Source organism: Urocampus carinirostris, chromosome 7 (genome assembly GCF_059441175.1).
Source record: "Urocampus carinirostris isolate Australia breed hairy pipefish chromosome 7, RoL_Ucar_1.0, whole genome shotgun sequence".
NCBI classification, from domain to species: Eukaryota; Metazoa; Chordata; class Actinopteri; order Syngnathiformes; family Syngnathidae; genus Urocampus; species Urocampus carinirostris.
The window spans coordinates 38,595,895-38,612,693 of NC_142355.1; the positions used below are offsets into that span (position 1 = coordinate 38,595,895).

A 16,799-nucleotide genomic window follows, 5' to 3' on the forward strand; every position below is an offset into this window, starting at 1 on the left:
ATAGTAAACCTATTTCCATTACTTTAAAAAGACGTTGTTGTATTGTCAAAAAAATTGAAATCTTCTGGGCCGTATTTGAGTCTGTTGAATAGAGAAGAACAGACAAGCAGTTGTGTTATAGAACCTTGTATTTACTCCACATCGCCACCAACAGATTAGTCCTACACTTGAAATACAACAAAAATAAACGGTAAGCAATAAAATAAAACAACAAATAAAAAGTGAGTTTCTCACAGCCTGAGACAACTGGTCAAGTTGACATTGGCAACTCTACTTACTATGTTTTCTTCACAACAAAGGTAGATGGTAAAACAATATGAAGCGATTTTCACTCTGTAGCATAAATCACAGTCTCAAGCCAGACACCAGGCTAACTAGACATATGCTACTGTACTTCACTACAGAAGTGACCAGTTCAACAAAATAAAGCACCATATAGTGTGTTTAACTCTGCAGTGTGAATCTTAACAACCGGAGAAAATCAAGAAATTCTGTTCTTCTTCCTTTACGTGTACAGGCAACCAGACTACCCCTTCTCCAACCAGTGATTGTTTCTGAGGAGCAGAAGCTTCTTAAACCTTATGCCCTATAGCTTGTCCCTTAAAAGACATTTGAACCAAGGGTTAGCAACAAACCAGCTTTGTGTAGCGCAGCTTTAGCGTAGCCCGCTTTTACGTAGCGCAGCATTTGCTACATTTATACACCGTTAAGTTAACGTGTGCCCCACTCATGGACTTAAAACAAGAATAACAATGAATGGCACACATACATTTTGGATCCTAGGGGCACTATTTTCGAATGTACAGGGATGACAAATGAGAAGAGTTGAGTAGACTCGCTACGGCTGGTAGTTTCTTCAATTTATTCAAAGTAACGCACCGCTTTTGACCGTGGGTAACGGCATAAAGAATAATTAGTTAGATTACCATGGTGTCATTATAGTTTGCCAATTTCCGCTTGGTGGGTCGGATGAATATTCCTGGTGTGCTGCATGTGGCTTGCAGTCTAGTTTGACCACCCCTTTGTTAGGTCACCTACTCACACATCCTATGCCTGTCAACACGGCCTTTGGCCTACATGGCTCTTAACAATCAGCTTGACTCACTCAGGTATAATAAACGGATGATAACATTGTCTTTTTAATCAGTAACTTATTGGATTGTAAAGTGATGAACAATTTTTTTGTTGCTTCCCATCAAACACTAATTATTTTTTTTTTTTTCAATCTTCCACAGAATGGTGTTATGACCGGTGTGTACCCAGGCAGCCCTTCTGGCTTCTTGGTTGTGGTCGTTTCTTACATGTCATACAATAAATACAAGCAGATCGATCCATCTCTTGGCGTGATTGCCAAACTGGGACAACACATACCTATTAGGTAAAGCTCAAAAAGACTGTATGCAGATTTTAGGTTCAGAACCAGTTGAATTTAAGTTTAGATGACATTTTACAACTTTAACAAAAGGACAACCATATATCTACAAATAAAAGCACAGGACACATAACTGAAGTTGAATGAATGCTCTTTTATTGCCATTATGCAAAAGTACAACAAAATTAAAAGCGTCTGACAAGCTGCATGCTAGCATCAGGTTTCCTCAAAATTAGCTAAGTGTCTGTGATGATTAAAATACAGCTGTCCAGAATGTAGCCGTTTTCCAAGAGTTGTAGCAGTTGGCTGGACCTGCATCCTCTCCTTCCTCCGCCTCAGTTGCATCCCGAACCCGAACACAATCCACGGAGCACCCACTGGTCATCTTCATTTCTTTGCGCTATTCTGATTTTACTCCGATTCTGATTTCAGATTCAGATTCAGATTCAGATCTACTTTATTGTCATTCTAGTACACGTGTATACAGAACGAAATGTCGATGGATCTGACTCCCACAGTTTCCCTCAGTGTCCTTCAGTGTACAGATATAAATAAAGCTGTATTGTGTTATTTACCATAGTGCCGATAGTGCAAGAAGAGACGCTAACCAGATGTGCAAGATGGGCAGTCAGGTTAACAAGTCAGGTACACAGTACCATTATATTGTAAACAATAACACTGTAAGTAATAACACTGTAAGTAACAATAGTGCAGAGATCAAATGTGCAAGGAGTGGCAAGCTATAAAGAAACTGCCACTAGTGCAAAAGTCAAATTAGCAGCCGTTTAGATTTAAGTTAACTATATGTTAGATTGACCATTTAACAGTCTAATGGCCAGGGGGACTAGACTATTGCGGAGCCTGGTGGTCCTGCACCGCACACTGCAGTACCTCTTCCCAGAGGCTAGCAGAGTGAATAGTCCATGATGGGGGTGAGAGGGGTCCCCGGTAATGTTCTTAGCATGGGATAAGCAGCGCTTCTGGCCAATGCATGATGTGTTTGAGGATTAGTGATCTTACCGCTGCGACCCAGTTTTAAATCCTGTCTCAAAAGTTCTCGACCAATAGTCCTTTTCATCAAAAGTTAGGGGTGCGTGTGGTACATTAATAAATATGATATTTAATATCAGCCGCTATTATGTCACTTATTTGTTTGACATGATGCCTTTTAAGCAGGTCAGGGAAAAATAAAAAAAAATATTATTATTTATTTTTTATACCGTTTTGCTTTTGCAGTTTTACAGCCAAAGGTTACACATTTTTGGCTTTTTCTTTCACGCTCAAACTTTCTTTTTGGTGCATGCAAAGTAATAAGTCCTGGTTTTTCGCTTGTTGCTCAAAAGGAATATTGTGTCACTTATTTTTCTGTCTTCGCATTTCTTTTTTTGCAGTAAATACATGTCTTCAGACAGTCAGAAGATTGTTGGTGGGGTATTGGTGGGCACAGGTCTTTGGGTGACCATAATCATGATCATGAGGAATGTCCTCAAGTGCCTGCTGTCGTGGCACGGATGGATGTACGCGCGCCATGGATCTGTATCCTGGTCGACTCGATTGTGGATGGTGAGAAATATTCTTCTATGAGCTGGCTCCATAAGCTTAAAGCCCCAGTGTGTATTAAATACAGGATTCCTACCGATGCTTGAATCTTAATGTGTTTTGAAGGATCGAAAAGTGCTTGTAAATGCCTGAAGTTGTTGCCAGGTGTCTCGACATGCTTAAAAATTACTCCCAAATATGTAGCTGTGATTCGCTAATAAAGAAACTAAAGACTACTGATGGTGCCTGAATAATACAGACTTCTTCCATTCAATGTTCATGTTATAGGTATTTTTGTATAAAATGAATGTATCTTTTTTGCCTTTGCACCACAAGAAAATATTGTTTTATGTATGTGATTATATTGGAATAAACTTATCAGCTTTTCTGTAGGTTTAATAATGTTCACTAGACTATTTGTCATTTAAAAGAAATTAACATTCGTTTAGTACGATCAGCCCTAGGCTTGTAGCCAGTTTTTTTAATTTTGCCCCCTGGGCTACATCTTTACCCAACTTGGCCTTATTCCTCATGATCAATATATCATTATTGCAGTACTTAAGTCTTTACTTTACAGTGTGTGTTCAAACTGATTTCAATGCTGCTGTTATGAGATAAGAGTTTTGTTATAAATGCATTCATATCTTTTCCAGCTTTTAGTTAAGGTGTTCTCTGGAAGGAAGCCAATGCTTTATAGTTTCCAGAACTCCTTGCCACGGTTGCCTGTTCCTCCTGTTAAGGACACTTGCAAAAGGGTATGTTCCGCTTGGGAAATTTGCTCATTGTTTACTTAACAAAAGTCCTACTTTGTTGTTGAATCAGACAGAGAAGATAAAAGTGTATCTGCTATTATGTACACTTGCTAAACAGTCAAAGTATGACAATATCAGCCATTGTCATTTATGTCATTAATGCAAAATGATGTCAGAGCTGTTTTTATTTTCCCTACTTTTTTGTTTCTAGTATTTAGAATCAGTCCGCCCACTAATGAATGATGAGCAGTTTGAACGGATGAAGGGACTGGCAAAGGACTTTGAGATGAATTTGGGTCCGAGACTTCAGTGGTACTTAAAACTGAAGTCATGGTGGGCCTCCAATTATGTGAGTCATAAAGAATCATTTTACTGTCATTGTTTTAAGTTTTAACAGAACATTCTTTTCTTCATTTTCATACCTTGTACAGGTCAGTGACTGGTGGGAAGAGTATATTTACCTTCGAGGTCGAGGGCCTATCATGGTGAACAGCAACTACTATGCCATGGTAGGGAGTCTGAACCTTTGTTTATCCGATTTTATTCGTAAATCAATTCACATTGATTCACTAAATAGCAATGAGGATTTTACAATACAAAACGATTGGCGACAGAGTACAGACATTGAGAATTTGCGACCGTGCCTGAACTCTTCAACTCTAGCAAATAATAAAAAAATTCCAAAGATATTTGTACTTTAAGTCCATTTTTTTATCACTCTTTTCTTGCCAGGACTTCCTTTATGTGTTCCCCACCTCCATTCAGGCAGCCAGAGCAGGTAATGCCATACATGCCATCATGCTGTACAGGAGGAAGCTTGACCGAGCCCAGATTAAGCCAGTGAGTACGAAACTACGTTTTCACCACACATTCTTAAATGCTCAATCTTGTAGATCACATGTGTCAAGTCCATGATCTGCGGGCCAAATTTGGCCTGCCACATAATTTTCTGTGGCTCGTGAGGAAATGCCGAGAGAAGTAGAAGAGAAAAATGCTCCATCGCGTCAATCACTTGCAGTTTTAAATATGTCTCCTGGATGTTGCAAGGCATCCACTGTAGCTGTATTTGCTGACTACCAATAATCAACCAGAGAACTTTGAAGAAGCCCATCCTAAACTTAGTTTACTGGAAAGAGAAGTCACTGTGCGCTGTTAAGGCCATAAAAAATATATCATGAAATAATAAAAAGGAAAAACTTTTAAACCTTTTAATCAATCATTTAAATTATGTTTCTATGCGATTTTTGTCACTCTTCCATCTACATATGTTTCTCAGGGTTAAATAAACTGGTCAAATTGTAGTTTGTGAAGCCCTTTGAGGTTGTTTTTGATAAAGGGCTATACAACAAAACATGACTTAACTAGTTGTAACTAGTTATTTTTTGTTTTGGTTTCTTCCCTTATCTTAACAAATGCACAGTTGATAAATACTTCAAGAAATTAATCATAATGAAGGAAACAATATTTAATGAAAAAAACCCCTCAGTAATTGTTTTAGAATATTTTCCCTAGTAATCATTTTATAATAAAATCTTACACCACTCAATCATAATTTAATTTTGAGCCTACAAAAAGACCCTGAGCCCTCCCGCTATGGTACACTTTGTATGCCATTAAATTACTAGTCTGGACCCTGAGATAATAGTTTTTCTACCATGTGGCCCCAGAGCTTACATTTTTTTTTACACCGTTGGTGTTGATGATCCTTAAATTTCTGCATTCACATTCACATTTAAGTTAAACCTTCCTTAAGTAAATTTCTAACTTGATTTTGGTGGAATGTCTTAGTGGCTCACAGTTTTTGCTTGTTGGAATGGAGACTGTCCCGAATCCTGATAACTGGCAAAGTGAGCTTGCACACGTTTCTTTGTTTGGTCTTGTTTTTAAAGTGCGGTTTAAAGAATCAAGTCTTGATTAATTGTAAAGCCCTTAATCACAAGAAGTCTCAAAGGGCTGCATAAGAGTGAATTGATTGTAATGATTTTTCTGATGGCCAAATGTTTTGCTAGCTCATTCCTTTCCTGTTCTATCTCCAACCCGCATGAATGCTACATGCAAATCTCTTGGACCCCAATCTCGTTTTTTAACTATATATTTTGTTCGGACTCACAAAGGCCTCAGCTGCATTGACTGGCTAATAATTTACATCTGTTAAAATCCCCATGCATGGGCTTGCAATGTTTTAACACTCGCATTCAGTTGTCTCTGTTTTACTTTCTTGTCCTTTCGCTGTGTTGAATGCTCTGTTAGATATACTTGCTGGCAAACAAGGTTCCTCTGTGTTCGGCTCAGTGGGAGCGGATGTTTAACACTACCCGCATCCCTGGTTTGGAGACAGGTAAGATGAGGGGTGGACCTGTGCCGCCCCACCTGAAACTCCCTTTTTCCTGAGACCCAAACCATTGACAAGGCAGCGAAATCACCTGCTTTGTCGACTCTTTCTTAGCAGCAAACCCTGAAACAATCCGATTTCTGATTGGTTTCTGTAGATGTCGCATCTAAAATGAATATGAAAAAAAACAATGTGATATCAGGGCTGTTGACATAGGAAGGGTTGGCCCTTGGTTTCTGGTCCCTTTTCCAATCCCGTCCCCTGGCAGCCTTCTGAAGGTTCCTTCTCCTGCTTTTCAAACCAATCGCCATCCATTTCCTCTCCATCTCATCCATGCTCTTCCCCTGTAGGTGCATCTGCTGCTCTGTCTGGATTCCGATGATTTTAGAATGTCATCTCGATTTGTTTGACTCTCCCCTCTTGCTTTTCAGCTCATGCTCCTAAACACTATCCCCATGTGTTCCGCCCAATACGAGTGTATGTTCAACAGCAGTCGTGTCCCAGGTGTAGACACAGGTAGAGTCTGCTAGTGGTCGCCTTCTTTACACTACTCTGTACTTCTTCTTGGGACATTTTGTCTGTCTGTGGAAAAAAATTGTAATACTTTCGGTCAATAATTTGCATGTGGCCAAGGTTTGCTTAAAAACAAGCTATACGGACCTGGCATGATAGCTGGAGAATGATAATGGCCATGCCTAAGTATTAATTTCTAAAATTCATATTTACTTGTAATTTAAAATATTGCTTAAAACTCCTTGGATTCGTTTTTTCCATCAGAAGTAATGTTTTTCTGGACTATAAGGTGTACCTATAACCCTAAATTGGCCAGAAATTTACAACCCAGTGCACCTTGTATGCAACAGAATACAGTGGATAAGATTGGAACAGCAAACAGTAAGTACATATGTGCGTTACTACACAAGATTTTTATAGTATAAAGTGATCTCTCGTTTTTTACGTGGGTTGCTTTCCAAAAATCTCTCGCAATAATCAAAACCTTTAATTATTTATGCATTACTCAAGACAAACCCAAATTAAAGTATTTGTTTCACAAATAAAAGTACTGTTAGTATTTTTTTTTCAACAAATAGCTCCTGTACAGACAATTTGAGTATAAAATATCCTTGCTGTTTTATTGCGCAACTGTGTGAATTCAGGACCCGATCCAATGATAAATCAATTGAAAATTGTTGCTGACCAAAATCGTTAAATACGGTATGCAACAAGAATTGAACCCAAAGTCCGATTCATCATCACTTACACCAAACAGTTGTATTTATCAACTTTCAGGAGGACTGTTTTCTCCATTCTCTAACATTCGTTTCCAGCACCGTGTTTAAAATTGTCGTAAAAATGAGATAAAATCCAATGCCTTTTCACATGTCAACTGTATCAGTTGACCCTGTAGTTAAAGGGTGTACTATGTTTATTATTTAGCGGCAAGCTGTTGTTTGTTTTTAATTTGAACGGACCATGTTAACTGCAAAGGATTGAGAAGTGATTTTTTTGTTTTTGTTTGTGTTATCTGATAAGTTATTCTCAAGCATTTAGAGCTCAAGTTTTGTTTAGTATGAACCAGCTTAAGAGGGAACTCATTTGTGAAGCACTGATGTAGTTTTGACTGCAACCACTATTCTCTGTATTTTGCTGTCAAGATCTTCTCTGGTTTGTTGTTCTTTCGCTACTGCTCTTATTTTGAAGGCAATTGCGTTCTCAGAAATTGACTGTTTTCTGAGGTTTTTTTTTCCTGGGGAGTCATTGTTACATTCTGTATTGCCTTGTTTAAAGTGGTCATTCTTGGTCTATTAAGTAGAAAACGTCTTACTTTCCAGTCTCAATCACAAGCAATTAGTCATGTAGTAAAGGGATGGTTGCAATCAGTGTTGTAAAAAACGGTTTCTCCATACTGCCCCCCCCCCCCACCCGAATTCTGTTTTTCTGCATATTTAGCACTCACAAATGTTGCAGACCATCAAACCAATTTTAATATTCCATAGAAGCAACCAAAGGAAATACCAGATGCAGTTTTGAAATCGAGGCACTCAAACAAAAACCTCTCTGGCCTTATGTAAAAAAAATCCCTATTAACTCACAAAGTAACTGTAACTAACCACTGTTTTGGTAAAACATGAGTTCAATTCCACAGGTAACACCCAGAATTGATGGCAACAGCCTGTGTTGAATCAAGAACTTATATTTAATCTGTTTAAGTGAAGTAGGCTACAAAATCTCAAAACACAATTGACATGCCAGTGGCGAAAATCACTGCTGTCACAAAAGATCAGAGAACATACCAACAAGTCCACCCCTGAAGGGTTTAAAAAAAAATTATGGTTCGGGAGTGGCCAAGTCGAAGTCCAGAGTCAAACCCAATTGTGATGCTGGAGTGTGACTTAAACATGTATAACATGCTAAAAATCCCCCCAATATGGCAGATTTTGCATATCCTCTACAGCGTTGTGAAAGGCCCACAAAGCTGTGAAAGGCCCATCCAATTGACGTAAACGTTGCGTCACATAGGTTTTTCAAGTTTATTTAGTTTTTTTTATTGTATATTGATAAATTAATTCAACTCTTCAAAACTGCATTCTGTATTTCTTTGGGTTGTCTCAGTGTCGCATTTAATGATCTGAACCCTTTGTCAGTGATAAATATGCAAACAAACAAAAAACCCTAAAATCAGGAAGGGGCCAAATACTTCATTATGTGTTATCATTGAAGCCTCAAAATTCACTGCCACTTTTATTTTGTGTTCTGAATACTTGTTAGTACAGATGGCGAATGTAATTACAGCGTTATTGTTACAGTGTTAATGTTACTGTGTACCTGACTTGTTAACCTGACTGCCCATTTTGCACATCTGGTTAGCTACTCTTCTTGCACTATCGGCACTATGGTAAAATACTACACGTAGCCAAAATACAATACAACATTATTTATATCTGTACATTCAAGGAAACTGTGGGGGTCAGATGCATCGACATTTCGTTCTGTATACACGTGTACTAGAATGACAATAAAGTAGATCTGAATCTGAATCTGAATTAGGTGTCTGCATTTAGAAAATAGTGAGATGGTATGCCTAAAAAGTGACTGTGGATGAGTTTACAGAATTTTGAAGTGGTAGGTATACAAAAAATAAATCGTAAATGTACATATACACCAGTAGGCTACCTTAGTTGACATCTGGGAGCATACATGAGATGAAGTGACTCCTCGAAGTTTAAATTTGACTGAAGTTGCGATTTGGAGTAAAAAAAATGAAAATCAAAACTCAATATAATCATTTTCACGTAAAATGTGGTGTGGCCTTACAAGTCTACTTTACATGTTGAGTTCATATTTGATGTTACGTTTTCTTGGGCAAGGGAAGAAGAGTTGAAAATTTAGCATCTGTTGGCTCGGGTGACTTGCACCTCCTGTTAAAGCGTTACTACTGATGTGCAAAAATAATTTGCCTCAATGTTGCCATCCAAGCAATGTTATTCCGGTAATACAATTTCGAGGCACCTGTTGCAACAATGTGGCTTTAATTTACAAGAGTCTGAATCTTTACTGGCCTGGCCTAAATCCAGTTCTGTCAAAAAAACATGTCAGACTTTTCTGTGTAAATCACAGCATCAGACACACTCCCGAGTTTTGCGAAAACTAAGTTGCCTTAAGAAACTAGGGAAAATAGTTTTTTGCCAAGGGAAAAAGAAACGACTAAGGGGTGCATTTAACATGAATATAAACTGAAAAGCAATTGCTAAATGTATTCTGTTTTTCTTTACAATCATTGGAATTGGGGTTTGTAGTACAGTATTCCTCATAACATCAACCTTTAGAAGACATGTGCATGCATCTAACACCTGCATCCAGTTTTCTGAACTAAAAAAAAGCTCAGCTATCGCCTTGCTTACTGACCTTGTGTAATCCGAATTATTTTTGACAGACAAACACACATGTACAGCAATTAATTTGAATTGTTGGACTATAACTATCTAAGAATTTGTTTTGTTTTTATGTATTATGGAAGAGAAGATTGGACACAATGTCATTTATTTTTATTAATCATTCATTGTGCAATCAAGTCTTCTTTGTATTTGGCACAATCCGTATTTCAGTTGGTGGAGGTAAGCAAACAGAGCAGACTATTTATACTGTGCCTTGCAAAAGTATTGCTTCCCCCCCAAGAACGTGTAATATCGCCACATTTCAGGCTTGAAACCTAAAGTTAAAAAACCTGAAACATTTTCTGATAATCAACATGAGACACAATTGTGAAGTGGAACCACATTATTTCCACATATCATTTTGTATGCAATAACGACAAAAACGACTTAAAAGTAGGTGTTGCAAAATTGTTGGCCCCCCTTCAATTAGCTTAGCCAACTGATTCCAGAGGTTCCCTAAAGTCCTTTGAATGATCCAATTTCTACCATAATGACTAACAGTGACTGAGTGCATCTGTGTGTCATTAGGTCTGTTTAAATGCACCTGTGTTTAGTTTGACGTAAGTGTAACTGCACATCACTCAAATGCTATCCCCCACTGTCAAACATGGTGGTGGCATCATCCTACTCTTTGGTTGCTTTTCTTCAGCAGGGACTGGGAAGATCTTAAAGTAAAGTTAAAATTAATGGAGCCAGATACAGGGCGATTCTGGCAGAAAATCGGTTGTAGTGTGCCAGAGAACTGAGAATGGGGAACAGGTTCACTTTCCCACAGGACAACAACTCTAAACGTAAAGCAAAATCTACATTTGAATGGTTTAAATCTAATAATATACAGGCGTTGGAATGCATAATCCATAGTCAAGACCGCAATCGTATAGACTCAATATAGAGCAATTCCGGAAAGATCTCACAATTTCTGTGCACCAACAATAACCTGAAGAAACCTGAGCTGTTTTGTCAGGAAGAATATTTCTGTTTCAAGATGTGTAAAAGTCATAGATACACCAAAAGGACTTGTGGCTGTGATCGCAGCAAAAGGAGGCTTTACAATGTATTAGCTCAAAGTGGGCCTATATTTTAGCAACACCTAACTTTCAATTTTTTATTTGTTGGCAGATTATAAAATGTTGAATAATTTTGCTTTATTTTCACTCTAGTGACTCATACGGTTGATTCTTAGAAAATATTTATGAGGTTTTTTTTCCCTACAATTTTGAAGCCTGAAATATAGCAAGATGTCAAAGTTCTTGGTAGCCCAATACTTTTGCAAGGCACTGTAGTTTGCATGCTTAGTACTTCAAAGTTAATGACTGTTTGCACACTGGAGGCATATAAAACACTCACCTAAATTTGCATTGAACAATCTCAAGGTGGTTTGTCTTTGCTGCATGACAAAGTTTAAACAAGCTTTGCAGACAACTCTTTCATGTCTCATCTTCCTCCCTCCTGCACGTCCTCCATTTCAAGCCCCTCCGGTAGTTCCTACCCTATCCTGCCAAATTACCTTAGTTTTTTCTTTACCGTTCCACGCGTGACATTAAAAATAGCTACATGTTCAACAGTCTTTTTCCGTGAGCTGATGGACTGCCGTGAATTCTAGAAGTATTCCAATTAACTTTGACATTTTTAATGTTGGAGCTAAAAATCTTGTAGGACACATTAAGCAGGTGTAAGGAAGTTAAAACCTTCAAATTTTATGATGTACAGTAATTGACACATCTTGTTTATTAAATCTACCTCTTTGTGTCAGCTTCACTGCAAAAGGTGCCCAAAATGTTTACGTTTTTGTGTTGCTGGCAACAGATTTTAAATATTTTTTTAGTCAAATCCTAGTAATACTTAAAATTGGCAAAAGTATTTGATTTTACACATGGTAAATTTAAAGAGACAGTGTAATTTTTGACCATTTGATGTCGCTGTATGGTGTAGTGTGGCTAAAAACATGTGCTGAAAAGCACTGTGGAGACTATAAGTGACCAAAACGCATTTTTCTTCAATTTTTTTTTGCCAAACCTTATTGAGGTTTTGGATTATCCATAGCAGCAAGGTGGTGGAAAACTATTTTAACTGCCTCTAAGTGAGGCTCATATTATGTAAAATAATTTCTAATTTATCAACCTCAGTTTTTTAATGGATAGTTCATATATTTTTTTTTATTTAAACAAAAATATATTTTTGTTATTACTTAAGTTGTTTTTACCACTAAAAGAGGCTAAATTAAACACACTCTCCTTTTCAGTATCTTTATTATACTATAAATACATCTTCGATAATAAATAGAAAAATATGTAATGCTGCTGAGCAATGCCATTTTAAATATTTAAATGAATCAACATGAGCAATATGCTTATTTACAGTATGTGATATCTTTGGTAAAATGAAAAAATCTTAATGATGACCAACGATAGATACTTTATTCATCCCCGTAGGGAAATTCACACTTCCAGCAGTATCCTTACAAAAATAAAAGATATAGAATACAAAAATACCCAATGTTGATGAACAGCATTTAAATAGTGTTACGAAAAATACACACTGTAATAAAAATAGGGTAATATGCAAATGTGAGGTTGGGGTTTAATGTGAGCTTTTACTCCCCTGGGTGGAGATAAAGAGATGGATCAGTTTGTAAATTAGAGATATTATCTGTCTTTTTTTTAATTAAATACTCATGAAGTTATAAAAAAAATAAAATTGTGATATTGTATTGTATGGTAAATATATTTTTGATGAATTGGGTGATAAGAATTCATATAAAATATGAATAAAAATGTTACAACAACAACAAAAAATCATATGAGCATAATCTTATGCTATGTAAGACAGTTTGCAAGTATATATTTTTTTCTTTTCCACCCTAACCACCAAAATAATGTCTATCATTTTACATCTGCACCCCCTAAAATGCAAAATTTTGTCAGATATATTAAATGAGAACAATTATATGCCAGTGAAACGAAACATTTTTCATTTCAGAAGAGGGTTTAGTGAGCTGAAACTCGAAGCCAAGTCAAACCTGAGCTTCTTTTAAATGTTGCTGCACATCATGAGTTCAGATGATCCTTTTTAGCTTTCTCCAAATGATTATACAAATTTGCTAGATATTAAAAGTGTTGGAGGATATCAAAATGCTTTCTGAATGCACAGCAGATCATATACATTAGTGTGGAGATAAATGGTGGCCAACCCAGGCCTCAAGAGCTGCATGTTTTTGGAGTTTCTCTGCTGCAATTCAGGTTATTCCAATCATCCGTTCCCACGCTGCTTGTTAATGAGTTGATAGTTTGCATTACTTAGTTGGACAAATGAAACCTTCAAAACAGGACATACGGCACGAAGACTGTGTTGGCCACCCCGGGTGTAGATCAAATAATGGAGCACTACTGTCCCGCTCAACAGTTTTTGTAGACTTGAACTTTGTTGCTTCTCCTCTAGATGTCCTCCAGCACACAAATGAGAGCAAACACATTGCCGTGTACCACAAAGGGCGCTTCTTCAAGGTGTGGATGTTTTACGACGGTCGGCTTTTGTTGCCGCGGGAGATTGAACAGCAAATGGAGAGAATCTTGGCTGACAAGTCTGAGCCGGCACCTGGAGAGGAGAAACTTGCTTCGCTTACTGCAGGCGACAGGTGCGTACATGAATGGTAGATGTTCTAAATATGATGACGGTACTACACGTTATTACAGTGCATGCACATAAGCTTTTATGTCAAGAGGGGGGTTGGGAACCTACGGCTCTTTTCCTGAGTACATCTGGCTTGCGGGCCACATATGTGCCTTTTCGTGAGTACATCTCTGTGTCATTCTAATGTTGGTATTTGGGAAGTTTGAGCAACACTGAAGATACAAAGGTTCAGTCCAGAATATATGTGGCACTGTATCAACTACAGTTTATCGCCTCTGTGTTTCACAAACAGGCCCTCTTTTGGCTGGATGTCTTTAAGGCATTCTGTATATGGAAGCTCATTAAACAATGTATGCTCACTGTTGAGACACTTGATTATGTGGGGCATATTACTTAGCTTTATTATAATTTGTTGGATTGTGGGGTTCACTTTGTAGTTCCCAAAATTAACCAACAGAGGACACCTGAGGTTCACCAAAGGAATCCAATTAGTCTCAAATTCAATACGTTGTTTGAAAGAGGAAAGCCCTATTTGAGGAAGAAGACAAGCCATACATTGACCTACAACACTACGACTATGCCATCCCCAGTAACCGAAACATCGTTGTCCGGGTCCACTCAGTTGTAAACGCCTGGAGTGCACTTTTTTAAGCTGTCCATCATGTGCATGGTTCTGTCCATCAGTGGTTGCAGTGAGACAGGGTCGGTAGAAGGTTGTGGGCGTTGGCAAACAAGATGGTAATCCAATTCTGAGAGAAAGGGGGTCTTGGGGGACAAAGTCTTTTGCAGTTCCTTTTTACTAAGTCTCTACCTGAAGGGGGATGTATTTGTATCAGTTACACCACCCCACAATTAAAGCCCAGGGAACAAAGTAAGCATCCAAAAACGCTAGCCAACACCCAAAGCAATCTCATTGGGTAAGTTGTAAGGGTGGGTAGATCTCTGCTCACAAAGCATGCTTTTCCTCTCTTTCATTTCGTGGAAGTGAACTGCATCAGCCAACTTTTCCTTTGCTGACATTTTTACAAAAGAACTCCGCTTGCAACTTGTTTTCATAACATTATTATTCTATAGAGGATAAATTAAGTTCATTAGCCTAGTGATGGGCAACCACAGGTAAAATTAGGCTTAGCAGCATGTTGTATAAAGTGACATAAAAACTTAAATAGCGAATTTTTATTACAATAATGCCAATACATGGAAAAGTGTGGGCACTCCTGTTATACCGCCAGTTTGACTAACTTTTGAGCTACTCTATCGGTCTCCACCTGAACATTCCTCTCTGAAACAAGTGAACTACACTTTTTACGGTATCTGTTAATCGCAAACATGCTTTTATATCAGTTACACAGTAATCTCAGGACGAATTAGCAGAGCTATTGCTCTACCGTTCCTGCTTTAGTGGCTTTGCCCCCGGTCACTTATCCAATCAAAAGGCACGGAGTGAGTGGCGGTAAAGGGAGGGAAGAGAGTTTGTAGGAGCAGATGCATCCGCGGCTTAATAATATCAGCAAAAAATAAGCCGATACCGATGACTGTAAAATTCCCAAACATTGGTGCTGATTATCAGTCGACCTCTAGTCTAGTGTTTACACAGTGGATTTGGGCTTATTGTTTTCTTTAACCAATGTTATTTTTGGTCCAGTCAACCGTACAGACCACTGCACTAGACTATATGTGTCAAATTAACATTTTTCAAGATTTAATCAGTCTGGCCCCTTGCTTTTAGTGTAATTTTTATTTGGCCCTTCCATTTGTTTGACTTTGACTCTGGTCACATGATCGTAAACGTATTGTGTTAGGCAATTTTTGGCTTCATATGTGCGTGCAGGACCCCGTGGGCAAAGAGCCGCAACACCCACTTCAGCCGTGGCAAAAACAAGCAGTCCCTGGACGCCATTGAGAAGGCAGCCTTCTTTGTCACTCTGGATGAAACCGAGCAGCGGTTTGAAGAAAGCAACCCTGTGAAGTCTCTGGATAGCTACGCAAAGTCTCTGCTACACGGGAAGTGTTACGACAGGTATATATCGGTGAAGAGGGATGCAGTGCCAACTTGTAGAAAAACACTGAAGATTTCTTTTTCTTAGGTGGTTTGATAAATCCTTTAACCTGATAGTTTTTAAGAATGGCACCATGGGTCTGAATGCTGAGCACTCCTGGGCTGATGCTCCAATCATTGGTCACCTATGGGAGGTGTGTCATTGCATTGATGATATTCCTGGGTTGTTAATTATCATGCCTAACCTTCGGTGCTTTTCAGCATGTGCTTTCCATGGACCCATTTAAGCTTGGGTATACCGAAGACGGACACTGCTGCGGTGAGCCCCATCCCAACATGCCGGCCCCTCAAAGACTGCAGTGGGACTTGAATGAAGAGGTAGGATAGACCCCGGGATACAACATTAATCTGTAGTGAGGTGGAGAAATTGCCATATGATGGGGGATAGAAACCTATGGTAAATACCTAATGCATTACGAACATCCAAATCCCCAGTTGTTGTAAACATTTCAATTTTACATATATATTCAGCGTCGTACGCGTGATTGAAATCCTTGAATTTTTTTTTTAATTTAAACGTTGCATTTTCAAGGAATGTAAAGTGCTTGAATTTGATGTGAAGTGCTAGTAAATGCTTGAAATAATTGCCCTGTTTCACAAGTCTGCCTAAAAATGACCTTAACACTGCTCTCTAATGGCTTCGTTTTGCCATTGCATTTTTCCCCTCATGATTAACGGCAGCTGGCATTAGTTTGGATGGCATTGTCTTATGAAGCGTAATCGCCTCCTATGGGTCGCGCTTAGTGGGACAGGTGCAAACAACTTCTTAACACGGCACTGAAGTATGTATTATTGCAAAGGTTGCGATTTATGAACATTTTATTTTGGGCTTTGCAAAATATTAAGCGTTTTCACTGGTAAATTTTAATGGGATGAATTTCCTGAAACAAAGTGTTAGTTACACATTACCGTCATTTTTTTTTTTTTTGAACGAGGGATAATTTTCATGCCCATAGACTTGGTTGCTTCTATCTCCTCCTTATTCCTAATTGTCCTGCTCTTGACTGCTTAAGGCTAAAATTCCTTAGTGAGGGTAACAATGTGTATGATTTCAAAGTTTTGGTATCCACAGCTTAAATATTTTGCTTCTAAGTTTATAAATAGAATAAAATACAACACTGCACTAATGCACAAGATTCTGTACTGAACCAAAATGGAGAAATGAAGCTTTGTAGAAGGG

The 16,799-nt window shown here is 38.2% G+C and overlaps 1 protein-coding gene across 3 annotated transcripts in view; it reads left to right on the forward strand.

Annotated features, from left to right (window-relative positions):
• The window catches only part of cpt1ab (carnitine palmitoyltransferase 1Ab (liver)), a 41,405-nt gene that overhangs the window by 12,635 nt on the left and 11,971 nt on the right, over positions 1-16,799 (forward strand). For 2 of the 3 annotated variants that reach the window (XM_088340899.1, XM_088340901.1), the window contains exons 3-13: positions 1,236-1,378; positions 2,764-2,935; positions 3,565-3,666; positions 3,875-4,012; positions 4,095-4,172; positions 4,396-4,503; positions 6,427-6,511; positions 13,369-13,564; positions 15,392-15,580; positions 15,648-15,753; positions 15,821-15,937. In XM_088340899.1, coding sequence (XP_088197025.1) covers positions 1,236-1,378; positions 2,764-2,935; positions 3,565-3,666; positions 3,875-4,012; positions 4,095-4,172; positions 4,396-4,503; positions 6,427-6,511; positions 13,369-13,564; positions 15,392-15,580; positions 15,648-15,753; positions 15,821-15,937 — 1,434 coding nt within the window. Of the gene's footprint in view, positions 1-1,235; positions 1,379-2,763; positions 2,936-3,564; positions 3,667-3,874; positions 4,013-4,094; positions 4,173-4,395; positions 4,504-5,913; positions 6,002-6,426; positions 6,512-13,368; positions 13,565-15,391; positions 15,581-15,647; positions 15,754-15,820; positions 15,938-16,799 lie in introns of all 3 variants that reach the window. The other variant, XM_088340900.1, reaches the window with a different exon arrangement.